We start from the raw sequence: 16,560 nt of genomic DNA, 5'->3' as shown, positions 1-16,560 counted from the left end.
CTGCAGCGTCAGAAAAATCTATGGGTTCTGTATTACACCAAGGAAATTTTAATGTAGTGGTTAAGGAAATACTGTGTACGCTAAACATTAGCCTCCTCACATTGTATTGGTTTTACCTTTGAAAAATTAAATCGATTATGGAGTATTTAGAAAAGAATTAATCTCGCTTAATCAAATGTCTCAAACTCGAGCTATGAAAATACAAAGTTATAAAATAATCAGGGAGAACTTTACCACACTTGTAGCACTAAGCCATTAAACGAATCAAACCCCAGTAAATCGGATAGTTCAAAGTAAGCCCTTGTACTATTCACAAATGGAAGTAAAAAAAGTACTGAAGTAATAGAACATCATGAATCGTATTTTAATCAAACGTTTTGAAATGACTTAAAAAGGAGGAAGTATTAAATAAAAGAACACATAATACGCAACAATTTGATAATTTGTAAACACGGTCTTTTGCTTAAGACGATCTTAAGTTAAGACAGCACTCACAACCGATTTAAAAAATGAAATAGGGTTGTGAGAGGTCTTAACTTAAGACCGTCTTTCCTACTGATTTGTTAATATTAAAAGGCTTTTTATAACATCATAGGACAACAGAGAATACCATCGTACACCATCCTGGCATCACATCTCACAATCACAATCTAAATCCTAGACTTGTCACGCACGTAGTTAACACTTCTCTGCATTTTCATAGTTTCATGGATACTTAAACCTACTCTTAATTAACAACCTTATCTAATCCAGTGACTACTGAAGATAATTAAGTTGTACCTGCCCAACCAATGTACAACTCACTTTCTACCAAATACAGGCCATTTGATATTTGAGAACTTAACATAACCCGAAAACAAACCGAGGCTAAACTCTCATACCAATTATCATCAATGGTACAGATAGGGTACCGGCTTACCACGACAACATTCTCCAGCCGGTCACATTCAGAGAGGAACAATGACTGACTATGAGATCAAGGCTTAACAAACATTTAACAGCATTACACAACAAAATTGAGCAATATTCAAGCAACCAAGTGTCATTAAAATTTAGCTCACGCATGTTAAGTTGGTCAATGAAGATAACATACTGTAATATTAAAGCCATCATAAAAACAATGTAAAGAAAATAACAATTCCCAGATAAAAACAAATAGGAAAAATAGGAAAGCGGAGTTGGTAGAAGAAAGGTACGAGACAACCATCGCATAGTTCCATAACTTCACACATCAACCAAATCATAGAAAACTCCATCGGACGTGGACATGAACAGTGATGAACGTGGATAATAATACTAATAATAATAGTAATCTTTAAACATAGACCCCTTAAAATAAGGTACTTTCCGTCATCAAGCTGCTATTAAACTTCACAACAGTTGCCAAATTGTAGCTAGTTAAAATATGAGAGAAAAGGGGAATGGACTTCTAGAAAGTACGTCGACAGTACGCACGCCAATGTAGAAATCTTCCATTACATGGCTAGGCAGTTAAGAAAATCTGCAGAATTCAGCTACAGAACAAAATGCAAGAACTAAGAGATCTATAGGGAATCCCCTCAACCTTTGCTGGATTTGGTGAAAAAATTTCTTCCGTTGTGAGAGGGCGGACAATCTGAATTTTGATTTTTAGTTTTCTTATTTGATATCAAAATAAATTGTTAAAACATGTAGTGTGAAATCTGTCTGCCCAAGAAATTTTGAAAAGAAGATAGACAGACAACAAGACCAATAAGAACGAGCTAAAATATTCGAGTCTCTAGTGACATACTCAGTACAGGTCATGGGTTTCAAGCATAAATGCACCGTCAACCATGATTCAAAGTAGATGAAAAATCAAGACAAACACAGACTAACTGATGCAGAAATAAAACTAATTACTTAAGAATTAAGCTGAAGAATTAAGCGCAAGGAAAGTCAAGAAGGGGCTATGTTTCAGCGAGGTTCCAAGAGTTCATTGCAAAGGCACAACTGAGTTCCCAGGGAAACAACAATCAGTCAATCACTAGCATAGTCTTGGTCAACACAATATAAACAGTGAGAAGGATAGGAGTATAGGACAATTCACCAAACAATATAGCAGGTTTAAAGCAAGACATAAGTATACAGAAATTCCTGCATGCATCCCAGAGGACGACAAATCTTAAAAGGTAGAGCTGTGTAAATGAACCAACGAGGCATCAACCAATCTAAAGCCCAATAAACAACAAACAATTTTTACCAAACTAAATGGCAACATGAAACAGCTCCAAACTACAGAGAAAGAGCTTGGAGACATGTTAAAAGTCACGGAAAATCAATAGAACGCTAAGTATCTAACCACATACTCTGTGTTTTCATCGTCAAAGATTTACTGTCACCTATATTACCACAAGTACCATCACCAGGAACATAACGATTTGTGATAATCTCTAAACAGTTGAGTGATATGATCCCGCGACCCCCAATGTCCAAGAGCCCTTGAGTGATATGAGCCACAAGTCCCACAAGAGAAGCACGCACTAGATAAAGATGGAGACAGACTGACAAAGTAAGAAGTTCAATAGGATGAATGAATGAGTGGGGAAAGAGCTAGAGAAAATGTCAAATATCGCACAAGGGGTAGATGAGGCTTCAGCCAAGGGAGAGGCTGTATGCCAGGTTACGAAAGAAAAAATAAGAGCCTAGATGATGGTGATGGAGAAATTCCCAGATCAAAATTTAAGGGCTAGAGATGTTGTGGTATCCACAAAAAGGAACAGTTCCATTTCAGCTTTGATATTGTCCAATACTACAGTACAGTACTACCACCGACACCGTCATATGAGACTAATGACGGTGCTTATAAACTGTCCAAGGGACCAAAACCTGAAGTTTCTAATTATGATGATGGTGGTTCCTAAAAGTCGGGATACTGAAACAAAATAATTACTGAAGCGAACAGAAGACATTGCATCATCAACTATTCATCCCCATTGTCAGCGGCTCAGCACACAATAACATTCTGCAAAATCATAATTAACATACATGCACAGGAAACCAGTTTACTTGCTATCATGCCCTTCTTCACAAAACAAAGCCGTTTGCCCGTTTTACAACTATAAAATCAAGTCTTAAACCACAAGATCTTAAACTTTCTGCTTTTGACTTTCCTGGTCAGTCGATTCCTCGAACTAGTAGAACATAACTACAAAATATCTTGGAAGGAAATTTCATACTACAAAGGACACGTTGATGATGCAGTACATACTACCGAGTAGTACCGACATACACCAAGGGTTTATTAAGGAGTACTAAGCCAACCTACGTAGAACCTCTACCTGACTGGCATATGGCATATCTGCTAACTTGCTAAGAGACCATCATGAGATACAACAGCTAAATTGACGATGTCGGCACTAGGTACAAAAAAATGTGTGATTTTAACTGGTTACTTCCACACAAATGGAACCTCTTTTGATCAAAAAGGATTACAGCAGTGTGGAAATTAAACTTTATAAACTGTAGCAAGCAAGTGTTCTCTAACCCACAAAACAGAGCTCCAAAAGCAAAATGGGATGAACTTGCATGAATAGGCGCTGTTTGTGAACGACAACGTTTTTTCACCGAAGGAGTTCAATCTTCAATGCAGAACTGTTCCCCTCTTCCAACTAACGAGCTAAAAAGGGTATCAAACACTCTAAAGGAGGATCTAGTAAGTGAGCCTACAGCGTAGCTATATAATACTTCGGTTCAGTTTGCAAATACATTTATACATGTCCTCTCATGCCAACAATTTCAATGTTTGAACATATTCATGTCCATACTCCATACGATTTTCGATTAACATTCAGATTAGCTCAGACCACTACAACAAGTCCAGTCGTAAGTCCACAAACAACACAGAGAGAGATACACAGCTACATACAAAACGCTCAACTTTTCCTCCAATAGTAAAGTACCAAACAAATCTCCACCTCTACCTCACAGAGTTACAGCCACAAGCAAAAGAATTCATCTAAAGTTTTGTCAACAACAGTAATATCACTATAAGAAAGATAATCAATAAACAACAATGGAAAAACACCCATAAACACAATCTCTCAAAAATAAAATATCCAAGAACTTTAGTGATACAGCGAAAGGACCCGTTAGAAACATACACTCCAAATGAGCGGGAAAGGAATTAAATTTCCAATAACAAGACATCTTCAAAGCGCATTATGAAAAAGAAAAACATTTTATGTAGAGCACATTAAATTTTATTGAATAATTCATCATAATTATGTAAATTTATCACTTCGTGGTGCCTGTACCTCCACCGCTTCCTTGTCCCGAACCGCCGGCTGCCTTCTTTGCGGTCTTCTCCTGCAGCGCCTTTGCATCCCTGCACAAGAGTAAAGCATTTAGACTTGGTTAAAGTAATAAATCTCATAAGGCCATTTTACACCAATATCGTGCAAAGCATATGCTTTTTGCACAATAAACATTACCAAAAACCCAATTATTACAAATTACAAACTCTTGTGTAGGGTGGTGTTACATAAAAATTGACAAGTCTCCTGTACAACCAATTTACATGTAAACCCACAAATTAATCGACAATTATATCCCTACCACAACCTAGGTTACTCTCCCTCGGCTGCAAGTGCTGGACACGATAGAGTGCCGGATACAGATATCTTCCAAAAATTTTAATTGTTTGGTCTAATGAAGAGTCGAAGGTGTCGTGTCAGACAATTTTCAAGTGTCAGACGAGCGACGTGTGATACCAAAGTGTCCGAGTAACATAGATAACAACTTACGTAGCTACTAAAATACTTTAGCCTTTAGGTGTTATTTGGGTCAATCAACTTGTGATTTTACGATAGCACCTGGGTAAAACTGCCTTGGCACAACTATAACCAAAACTTTACCTTAAAGAGTAGAACAATTAAAATTTTACAGAAAAGAGTAAAATTTATACTACCTTTCACGGCGTTGTTCGTGGGTCAAACCATCCTCTTTCTTAGCACCTTTCTTACCGGTGCGAGCCGCAGCTCTTTCACGATCTTTCTCTCTCTGATTACCGCGTTCGATTCATTTAATTAAGGATTACCTTGACTTCATTGCAAATAACACAAAGATTGATTGAATAAACCATTGCTTCAATTAATTAATGAGCGTCAATCAGCAAAATTAGGATTAAATTCAGATCAAACAATTGAATACATTGACGGATTGAATTAACCATTGATTTGATTAATTAATGATAGTCAATCAGCAAAACTTAGGGATTTCTAGATCTAAATTAGAGTGTGCAAGTATCAACTAGTACGAATCAACCTTCAATCCAAAAAAACTACGGAGCAAACAATTGAATGAAGTAAAGTAATACACAATTGATTGAACTAACCATTGATTTGATTAAGAGTCAATGAGCAAAAATTAGGGTTTCTAGACCTATATTTGAAAGTACAACTATCAATACAAATCAAACAATTGAATGAAACTATAACAATAGTTCGATTGACTGAATTAACTATTGATCCAATTAATAAGTGATTGTCAATCAGCAAAACTTAGGGCTTTTAGACCTAAATTCGAAACTACAGAGCAAAACAATTGAATGAAAGTAATATAATGCTAAGATTGATTGAATTAATGATTGATTCAGTTAATTAATTATAGTCAATCAGCAAACCTTAGTGTTTCTGACATAAATTTGAAAGTACGAGAGGCAAACAATTGAAGGAAGATAAAATAACTAATGATAATCAATCAGCAAAAATTAGGGCTTTTAGACCTAAATTCGAAAGCAAGATTAGCAACTAAAAATCAAATTTCAACCCAAAAAAACTACGCAACAAAGCAATTGAATGGAAGCAAACAAATATTGTTTGAATCAACCAATTGATTTGATCAACTAATGATCATTAATCAGCAAAAATTAGGGTTTCTAACATTAACTTCAAAAGCACGATTACCAACTAAAATCAAAATTCAACCCAAAATAAGAACTACGGAGCAAACCAATACACGATTGATTGAATTCACCATTGATTTGATTAACTAATGATAATTAATCAGCAAAATTAGGGTTTCTAAACCTAAATCCGAAGGTACGATTAGCAACTAGAAATCAAAATTCAATCGAAAAAACTACAAAGCAAACAATTGAATGAATAAAAGGATATGAGTCATCGTGTAGAGCTGAAATTAGGGTTGATCGACGGCAAATTGAAGGCGCTGCAAAATAAATTAATTGATTAGGGATAGAAATTAGGGGGAAAATTGGTAGGAGATAAAAAAGAGGGAAGAAGTTTGAGTTACCTGTGAATCTGCTATGGACAGGGAAGAATTACCAGGACTTGATAAAAAGACGGGTTTTTTTTGTAGAGGGAATCTTTGATATATTGGGGATTTGGAGTTCGGTTCGAGTCGGTCTATTTTTTAATCAATTGGTCTCTTTTGACACGAGTCACGAGATCTGTATTATCCGTCGTATGATTTAAACGAGTTAAGCATTATTCACTTACAAAGATGAGATAAATTTCTCCTAGTCTTAGATATCCTTGATTTGTGTTGTTAATCTTTAGACCTAGACAACATCACGAGTCAGTTTGGCATGCATGTTTTGTCGAGTCAACATTTTCGTGGCTCGCGCAAGTGGCATATACCCGTTCATCACTCGGGCCGATTCATGGACTAAAACAAGCCGCGCCCACCTAGCTTGACTGAAAACAACAACAAAAAACTAAAAAATATGATAGTCTGATAGAGTTGGGACCAAATGCCAAACCGGCTCGGCGCTGCAACCCACCTAGGTATTCAAGTTGTTCTTGCGACCGCGTAAACTTTAACCGGGACAATTTTGGGTCGCGCGGTTTATATCGGGATAATTTATTGTTTACTTATGTTCTGATCAAATCTCGGACTACTTAGGTCATTTCAATTTTGAAGAGGGTTTTGGTTGGCAATTAATGTCTTTCCAATCAATTTCTCATTTATTGTCATCGATTCAATTAAGTTTAAAGGTTCATAAGAAGAAAGAAACACCCTATCGAAACCTATCAAGTTCAATCAACTCAACTTCATTTATTTAGTTTTTGCTCGGGTAAGATCAGATCGCATTGAATCGGTTCGTATCAATTTTACCAAAACACAATCCAACTACAACAAATCCTAATTGCCATCGACAACCCTAGTTTTCTCTATTACTTTAAATTCGGGTCATTTATTATATGCATTCCTGTCGAATAAAGTCATTTTAATTGTTGTCAATTTAAATTATATTTTTATCGATTTAGTTAAGGATAAAGGTTCCTAAGAAATACTCCGTAAAAAACATCCCGCTCCTACTTCCTCCATTCAACTCCACTCTACCTATTTCTATTATCTACACTATTCATAAATTCACATTTTATTTCGATTTTCTCTCAATATATAAGTGAAAATACATTCATGTGGGATCTTGTTTGATTCGTCTTTACGAGTACATTAAAAATATCTAATTTTTATAATTTTTGCAAATACGTAGCTAACGATATTTACCGTGTAAAACACGCGTTGGCAAATGTGAAAAAGCAAAGTGGTAGAGTGGAGTTGAATGGAGGAAGTATTTTATATCAAGTCCAAAAAAATCCACTATCAATCAACACGACCCCATTTGTTCTGGTGTAGCCCGGGTCGAATCGGATTGTATGGAATCGGTCCGGAATCTTTTTACCTATACACAATCCAACTACCCAAGATGGGCAAAAAGGAACCCACCATTGACTGGAAGAACAAAAAGAAAAGCAAAAGACAGACAAAAACAGAGTACATACTCTCACTCAATCAACTAGCTAGTCTTTACCATTTTGCTTTAACTCTAGAGTACTCTCCACAATACATACACACTCTCTACACTCTTCACTCCCTTTACTCCTCCCTCTCTCTCAACCTTTACCAACCTACTAATCCATTATCCCATACATAATGGAACACACCCCAAACCACACAAGAACATCCTTAAAACAAACAAAATTAACACTTATTATTCTTTATCTAACAATGTGTGCACATGTAGTTATTGTAGACGGATTATGGTGCGTCGCACGAAGCGACGCAACAGATACGGTGTTACAGTCGGGACTTGACTACGTTTGCGCAGCCGGTGCCGACTGTACTCCGTTACAACAATCTGGGTTGTGTTTTTTGCCTAATACTTTACAAGCTCATGCTTCTTATGCTTATAATAGTTTTTTTCAACGTAATAATGGTGCTACCGGTTCTTGTGATTTTTCCGGTTCGGCTACTCTTGCTAAGACTGATCCTAGTACGTCATTCTTTTCGAACCCATTAAAACTTAAATGGTTGTGTTGTAAGATTAAAACGGTCTTAAGAAAGATCAACTCGGGTTTTAATATTTTTTTTGTATTTGGTGTATAGGTTATGGAGCTTGTATGTACCCATCTTCTCCAAGGTATGTACCTTAAAAAATCGTATTTCTTTTTTTTTTTCAATTAAGCGCTTAAGTTGTGTCTTTAGGGTATATGTTAGAAAAACCAGTTCGATTTTTATTACTTGTATATTTTCGTCTTCCTTTTTATTTGTTCATGATCGATCTTGTTATTCAACTTGTGTGTGCATCACCCTTTCTCTTTTTTTTTTTTTGGTTTAAAATTCTTTACTTGTCTATTACACTTTCTTATATTTTGATTAATTTTAATAAACAACTAAAACAAGTATTGATTATGAAGTTGTTTCTTAAACTAAGATTTGTTAATTACAATTTAATGTTTTTTTATTAAGTTTATTAAATTTAGTACATGTACTTGTTGTCGTACGTTAGATTACTTACATGGTAAATAAAGTTTAATCTGTCCACTGGCACCATGATTGTCGATTTGTCGGTCACTTGGTCTAATTATTCACACAATTAGCTTCGTTAATTTTTGTTGATTGTCCGGAATTTTTTTAATACGAGTTTTTTTATGTACTGGAATAGAGGAAGTATTTGTTTTTAACAAAACTAATTAGTATATAACATCGGGCTAATGGTATTATGGTAAACAAATAAATAAAGTATGAATAATTTATCGACCTTAGAAATGGTAGACTCGTAGTCATCCAATTCCGTTAGATTATGTTTTTGTAAGAGTGTTAACCTCGGAACCTTCTAAAACTTTTTAGTCAAGATCCGTCACTGTGTCTAGTTACGCTACTGTGTTTGATTCATCACTCGTCTTTTATGGCTCGAACCTTGTATATTACCACACATTAAAATTTAGATTTGATAAAAGTCTTGCTTAACAAGTCTGAAGTTTAAGACAGATAATACGCTTTAAATGAGATTTTGTATACTTGAATTTATATCGAATTTATTCTACTAACCCATTTTTTCAACACAAATCAATGTAACGTTCACATTTTAGTATCTTTAGAAGTTGGAGTACAGCAAAAACACAAGGGACCATTGTTAAATTATGGTTCCTGTGGAGCTAGTTTATCGATGGTCAGATTGCTGTACACGTGTCTTCAGATTGATGTATATCTCAATCTGAACCGTCAATTTAGTTTATCGACAATCGATATGTACCTTGGGGAAATAGAGTACATGCAATAACATTTGGGAAACAATGAAAACATTATTTGTCCGATATTGTTCACATTTTTCTGCACTTTGGTTGTCACGCTTTTGGATTCCCCTTCCTACCCGCCTCACTTTTTATGTGTAGTAACTCTTGGCTGAGACGGTCTTACACGGTTACACCATGGGATTGGATGGGGTTTTCTAAGACCGTTTTTATTCTATAAGTTGTGTACTCATATCAGAGGCGGTTCTAGGATTTGATGGACGTGGTGTATAAAATTATCGAACTATGAAAATATCAAGTTATATAAAAAAAAAAAAAAAATCCTCTAACTAGAAATAGTCTTAACAATCACTAGACCACATAATTAACAGCTAGTCTTGCTATAGACGGACGGATATATTCGTCTATAACTAAAGACTGAGTTAAATAGCTTGAAAGTGCCACCCCACTTGTTGTTTGTCCTATTAAAAATGTGGTATTGTATTTGACCCGTCTTTAGTTATAGACGGATATGTGTCGTCTATAATGAAATTTTATGCATAATTAATATGCTCTCTTACTAAATAAATTATAATATATTTATTTTTGCGAAAAAGAGTTGTAGATGCACCCACTATGCCCTTGCCAGAAACGCCCTTGACTTGCACCATATTGGCATAGATGCATCATGCATGGTATGCTAGGGCATGACAAGAGATGCCATGTTGTCATAGCATGCCATGGTATGACATTAATTTGGTGAGTTGGTCTCTATTTTAAGTAGAAATATCCGTCTTAAGATTAAAGCGGTTCAAGCAACTTGAATAGATTGAGACAAGTTTTTTGTTATTCCCTAGACAATTAACTTTTATCTCATCTATACTACTTGAACCGTTTTAAGTTTAAGACGGATATATCTGTCTTAAAATCGGGATGATCATCAATAAGACATTCAGAGCATTAAGTGTTTTGACAGAAGTTGGGGTTGCTGTATTGTTCAAGCAAATTTACTTCCTGACACGTACTTTCTTGCGTATTTGTACGTATGGTCATTGTCCAACGTCTTTTTTCTTCGCCTTGTCTTTTCAGCTTTTATTCAACCATTTTTTTGAATTTGAAATGACATGTACTCATCTACGAGTAATCCAGAGTATGAATTTATCCGTCTCAATTATTTGTTTGCCTTTAATTAAAATATTCCCTTAAAGAATAAAAAAGGCAAACAAATTCGTGGCACAAAGGGTGTATCAATGTATCATTTATGTATAACTGTATATTGCAGGAGTATATTGAGACTAATGCTCGTCAATACATTGATCACCGACTCATACTCGCAAGTACATTAAGTCATCGACTTCATTTCATGTTTTCTGGCCGTTAATGAGACCAAGTGACGTTAATAAAGCAAATGTAAATTATTCACTATAAAGCAATTGTAAACTATTCATTGGGAGACACAGATAACAATAGCTATTATAAAAACAGCAACTCTCCCTTGTGACGGGCATATTCGTCACAAGCTTGCGACTGGTCAAATAATACCCATGTGGGTAGATAAGACAACAAATTGCTACTCCCTATACATTCTGCTTTTGTCTTATTTATCCCATATGGATAATACTTGACCCGTCGCAAGTTTGCAACGGATATGACCGTCACAAATGAGAATTTGTATTATAAAAATGCTTGTTTTTGAAACTGTGCTCTTCCCTTGAGAATAGTGGTGGACAACGGTTCAAGATTTAAACTTTCAAAGCATATAATCAGGTACTAGGACTATTGTCACTATTCCATGTTTTAGGGGCTTAGCTCCTTTCCAATGTCCCAAAATCTCAGTTGAAACCATCTTAAACTTAGACGACTTGTTTACACATCATGTAGCTCAATTAATAATAGGCTAATAGCTATGAGTATTAATTATTACAATTAGTCTCCCTTGTGACGGGTTACCATTTGTGGTGGATATTTTGTGACATAAAATGGTAACAAAATGGGTTAGTGGAGAAAGGGGACCACATGAACAGTGTTGCAGAGAGAGAAAAAGTGGCTACTTTGTGAGGTAAAATGGTATCCACCACTCAAGAGTGACGGATATTGTTGGTCACAAATGAGAATTTGTGTAATTATTATGTCTTGGTTGTAAGAGTTTAATACGGTCTTAAACAAGAATAACTCTTCCGATGTTTTGCCCTCTAGCTTATACTCCCTCCTATTTCGAATAACTGTCTCATTTGGACAATGACACGAAAATTAAGGAATTGAGTTAAAATAATGAAAAGTTTTGTATAGGGGTAAAAATATAGGAGTTAAATAATGAAAAGTATTGAATATGATGGTTTCAGTTCAATTTCACATTGATTTTTGTGCCGCTTTCTACCTTAACCCGTTCTTAAGCGAGAGCCTTAAAAATGTTGTACATGAGCTAATATTAATATGACATGTTTTGTGGCAAATACAGCACTGCAGGAAACATGCCTACTACCACTGGCACAACACCAACAACCAACCCTTCTGTAACAACTCCTCCTTACGGCACAGCACCGCCTTATGGAATTTCATCACCATTCACCCCTTCAACCACCGGAACTTTTGGTGGGTCCGGTATTAATCCAAACATGGGACCACCAATTGCCACGACAAGCGACTCAGCCACTTCCCGATCCCTTTCAGCTGCTACAACCCTTGTTATGCAAATGCTGATTCCACTGCTCTCTTACATTGCTGTTTTCTGACTAATTCCCGGATGAAGAACGCGTTCATTGCTTTCGACAGAGTGGGCTGTCACAATTTTGTTAATTCGGAGCTTCAATTGGCGGTCTCGTCTTAAGATCCTAAAAGTATTGATCACAGACTAATTTAATCAGAATCCCTCCCAAGATTATTAGAATTATTATTATTATTATTTTAGGTTTCTAGGGCTATATAATTAATTTCTTTTCGACATTCGTTCCGATTGTTGATGACTTCTGTAATGCACAACTTTGTAAGCTAATTTGCACTTTAAGTGAAGATGTAGAAATTCAAGCATCTCCAACTGACCAACTTGACCATTCTGGTGCTTCATTTTACTCGTATTTCTTTGTAAAGGGAGTTTTAAGGGCGTATTTGAATCAGGAAGGTTTTGAACTCGTGTGAAAAGAACTTCAGGTCAACGATTTCATGTTTGAGTTCGGTTCTGTTGTGCGGAAGCGTGAATACCTTGTGCTGGGCCTCTGCTGCATCTGTGTCCACAACCCATAATAGTACGATATTGTCCGCTTTGGGCCAAGCCCTCACGGATTTACTCTTGGGCTCTTTCCCAAAAGGCCTCACCCCTATTATATTTTGTAGACACTTATAAAGATGAACTTCCATCTTTATTCTACCGATGTGGGACAAGGGTTTGCACCCTAACAGGTTCGATGATGGTGAGCCTAGCAAAAGCTCACCTGACTCAGGTACTGACCAGAATCGCCCGAAAACAGGCTCAAATTGACTCGACAGGTGGTCAAACCCGATTATTGACTCAACTCGATTGATGATGATGGTGACTCCTTAGTCCTTATTGACTCAAATCGTCATGTTTCTTAATCGTCTTAGTTTTAAACTATAATAAATGCACCTAAGAATTGCAATAGCACAAATTCTTACTTGTAATGTGACCATCACACGTAAAAATAGTTGTTGCATTAGTATCAAATTTCAGGTAAAATGTACAATATGTTCGATAAAATATAACCTGAATCCAACTCAACTTGTAAACCATAATGACCCAACTCGACAATGTCCTCACATGAACTAGACCCATCCCAAATCGGTTATTGACCTGAACTTTAGATAACGGAAACCTATGTTACTCAGACTCGTTTAGAAATATCAAACATGGGTTCGTGTCAAAAAGTCGGACTCAGCCTTTTTTCATGAAAGACGTGCATATTTTGGCTTAAAATGAGGTATTGACGTGTCATACTCTTGTTTGAGTGTCAGACACGGGTATGTGAGGGGATTAGAAGAGTCGGAGTAACATTGACGGAAACGAGTTGTATCCTAACAAAAATTGAAAGTGTGATTTCCTTGGTGAACAACAGTCAAAACTCAAAAGATTTGCAATTGCATGGTTGATGGAAATCTTTGAGAGTAGATACTACTAGTAGTACAAGTTTACAGTAGAATTGATGCACAAAGTACAGAAAAAATCAGCAAATCTTCTGCTAAAATAACAGAATAAGATCAGTACAAGTAATTCAGACACTACTTCCAGTCTCCATTCTTTAGCAACCACCTCCGCTCACATAGCTCATCACATCAATTTCCCCTCCATCTGGAAAATTTATCTGCATTTTCAAATTCACGAAAAACTCGTTAGAGACGGTTTTTTATTAAATTATTAAGAGACCGTGTTTTCCATACCCTTTAACGTGTTGTTCACTTGTTCGTAACCATTTCTTATACGGTACCCATACTGTCATTGGAGGACCTTAGATGGGTTATGCATGCAGGGCTCGACTTCTACAAATTTTACAATTTTTTTAGTAGTCAAGTCCTCACAAAAACTTGTAAGTGACGACTCGATTTTTTCAAACTCACAAAAACTTGTAAGTGACGATTTTTTTATTAAATTCTTAAGAGACCATGTTTTTCATACCCTTTTATGTGTTGTTCGGAACCTTTCATTAGGGAACATTAAACAACGGTTTTCCATACCGTCATTGGAGGACCTTAGACGAATAGACGGGTTGTGCATGCAGGCTCGACTACTACAAATTTTACGATTTTTTTAGTAGTCAAGCCCTCGCATTATGTAATACTATACATTTGGTCCCCCGCTAATTAATTTATTTCATCAAGGATTTAAACCCGACCCTTTTAAACTTCATTATACATTGAATTTGCTTTTAGTTTGCGAATCTATAAATCGTATACTACGATGAGTCGACGACTAATAATAATACGAATAATAGTAAAGACTAAAGGACATACATCAAAAGGAGTGAGATTAGGAAGAATCTTTTGATCTTCATACAGGAAACGAGCAGTCTCGTATTCTACATTTTGATGTAGACAATATATTTCAAATATCTTTCGAAATGTTACAGTCCGCTTCACTGTGACATAAAACGTCCGATTATCCTGCACTTTTTCAATACCAGAAACTCATTTTCTTTACTATATGATCTAACACATATACTTGCGTAATTAAGACGGTTTTACACAAGTTCAATCTAAAACGGGCGCTTTCAGTAACTATTTTATCCACTAACATGGTTATATTTGGATATGTATATACACTATTCTTTTTTTTTGAGAGAGAAAAAAAAAAATTAGTGTATTCTTATGTAAAACCGCCTAACATAAAATTAATTTATTCTCGGGATAAATGTAGTCACTAATTAACTTTAATAAAAAGAAACATCGAATTAAGAATCATATTTTAACATCGGAATAAGGTTTTAACAAGGACACACGTTAGAAAAACTTAAAAACATAAAATTTGACATTAAATACATAAATTATTTCATAGGAAATTGTTGACAGAATTTTATTTTAATCATTATTCCGTTATATTTTCCTCAAACTTTCAGTTTACATTATTTAATTAACGTGTGTCCTTAGGAAATCGACCAACTACGATCGATGTGTAGCAATTTCAGATAAATGTGCTTCAATGCATGTACTTAATAATTAATATAGTAATTAAAAAGACAAGAACAATATAGTAGTATATACTCACCCCGTCTCAATTATTTATTTACATTTTATATTCTATGTGAGACGTGCCCTAATATGCTAAGATTGACAACATATTCTTATGAGATATTTAACTATAAACTCATTATTACCATAATTAGTGAGAATATATTGTTAATCTTATGTGTCCTCACATTTTAGAAAAACCGAAATAAATAAACAAAATGAGTATAGTAATTTCAGATAAATGTGGTTCAATGCATGTACTTAATATAGAGTATATATTTCCTCCGTCTCAATTATTTACTTACGTTTTATATTCTTTGCAAGGTGTATTTTAATAAAATGTAAACAAATAATTGAGACGGAGCGAGTAGTAAAAAAGAGGTAGAAGAGTAGAAAATTTACCGTGTTATTGGTGAATTTGATGACAATGGAGTTGGAGAAATCTTGAGTTTTCTGCTTCTTATTTGCATTACCTTCTTCCGTGGAATTGTTGCTAATTTCTTCCATTTTTCTTGTATTTTTTGAAAGAGAGAATTAAAGTTGTGTAAATAAGAAAGAAAAAGAGAGGAAATGAGAGAACAAAAAGAGAGTAAAGATGAAAATAAAAGCTGTAAAAACAAAGTAAAATTAAAGAGAGTGAACTTAAGACGTTGAGACTTGGGAGTAGTACTCCACTAGGTCCAATGTAACGTATATACACTTGGTACATGGCCGAGTTGGTATTTATGGTTAGGTGGTGAAAAATCTTCTGAAAAGGCTCAACAAAATTGATCTGAATGTAAAACTCGAAATTGACTTGAAAGCAGATTTTAAAATGACCCGATCTAAAGTCACATGTTGAGTAGAGGTGTTTAAGGCCTTGTGTAGCCACGACCCACGAGCGCTGGAAGCCTGGAACCGGATTTCGGTTTGATCACCGAACTTACAAATTTTATTTATAAAATTCAATACAAGCCTTAAGATATAGTACACTCGTACATTCATATTTGAAACCTCATTTTTTAAGTGCACAAAGCCTCCATTTATTTTAAGACGCCTCTGTTATTGAATAGATTAAAAATGACTTGAATAACTAATTTAAATCATACTCAAATTATATACATTAAAATATACTCGTATTATAATTAGTAAATTATCAAACTCAATCTATAAGTAGACAATTATCTATACCACATTTTTTAGTCAAATTAACGAATAAAATCACCAAGTAATGTAAAATAACTCGAAACAATACACCAAAAACCAAAGTGATTGTTGATAAAGAAACCATTTCATTCAAACATTTAAGCTGATGGTTGGAGTTCCGTAATCGGTTTTATATTCTAACACGCTCTGTCATACAAATGTCCTTTGGGTTTAAAATATGGATGCAACTAGAGGCCTCCCCATA

At 35.2% G+C, this 16,560-nt stretch overlaps 3 protein-coding genes across 3 annotated transcripts; 1 reads left to right on the top strand and 2 right to left on the bottom strand.

Moving 5' to 3' along the window:
• Positions 1-4,048: 4,048 nt before the first annotated feature.
• On the bottom strand, positions 4,049-6,356 carry LOC141642136 (uncharacterized). Its single transcript, XM_074450829.1, has 4 exons — positions 6,271-6,356; positions 6,136-6,186; positions 4,928-5,031; positions 4,049-4,345 (listed from the first exon to the last, which is right to left on the bottom strand). The coding sequence occupies exons 2-4, from the start codon at positions 6,139-6,141 to the stop codon at positions 4,255-4,257; spliced, it is 201 nt and encodes a 66-aa protein (XP_074306930.1). The 5' UTR covers positions 6,142-6,186; positions 6,271-6,356; the 3' UTR covers positions 4,049-4,254.
• A 1,399-nt stretch (positions 6,357-7,755) lies between these two features.
• On the top strand, positions 7,756-12,547 carry LOC141642135 (PLASMODESMATA CALLOSE-BINDING PROTEIN 2-like). The gene is made up of 3 exons (XM_074450828.1): positions 7,756-8,257; positions 8,371-8,404; positions 11,956-12,547. Exons 1-3 carry the CDS (start codon positions 7,918-7,920, stop codon positions 12,227-12,229), a joined length of 648 nt encoding a protein of 215 aa, XP_074306929.1. The 5' UTR covers positions 7,756-7,917; the 3' UTR covers positions 12,230-12,547.
• Positions 12,548-13,524: 977 nt separating this feature from the next.
• LOC141628037 (small ubiquitin-related modifier 2-like) lies at positions 13,525-15,748 on the bottom strand. The gene is made up of 3 exons (XM_074441228.1): positions 15,573-15,748; positions 14,457-14,606; positions 13,525-13,810 (listed from the first exon to the last, which is right to left on the bottom strand). The coding sequence occupies exons 1-3, from the start codon at positions 15,675-15,677 to the stop codon at positions 13,748-13,750; spliced, it is 318 nt and encodes a 105-aa protein (XP_074297329.1). The 5' UTR covers positions 15,678-15,748; the 3' UTR covers positions 13,525-13,747.
• Between the last annotated feature and the right edge of the window lie 812 nt (positions 15,749-16,560).

The sequence above is a fragment of the Silene latifolia genome, chromosome 2 (assembly GCF_048544455.1).
Source record: "Silene latifolia isolate original U9 population chromosome 2, ASM4854445v1, whole genome shotgun sequence".
NCBI lineage: Eukaryota > Viridiplantae > Streptophyta > Magnoliopsida > Caryophyllales > Caryophyllaceae > Silene > Silene latifolia.
This window is presented reverse-complemented; position numbering and strand designations above follow the sequence as displayed.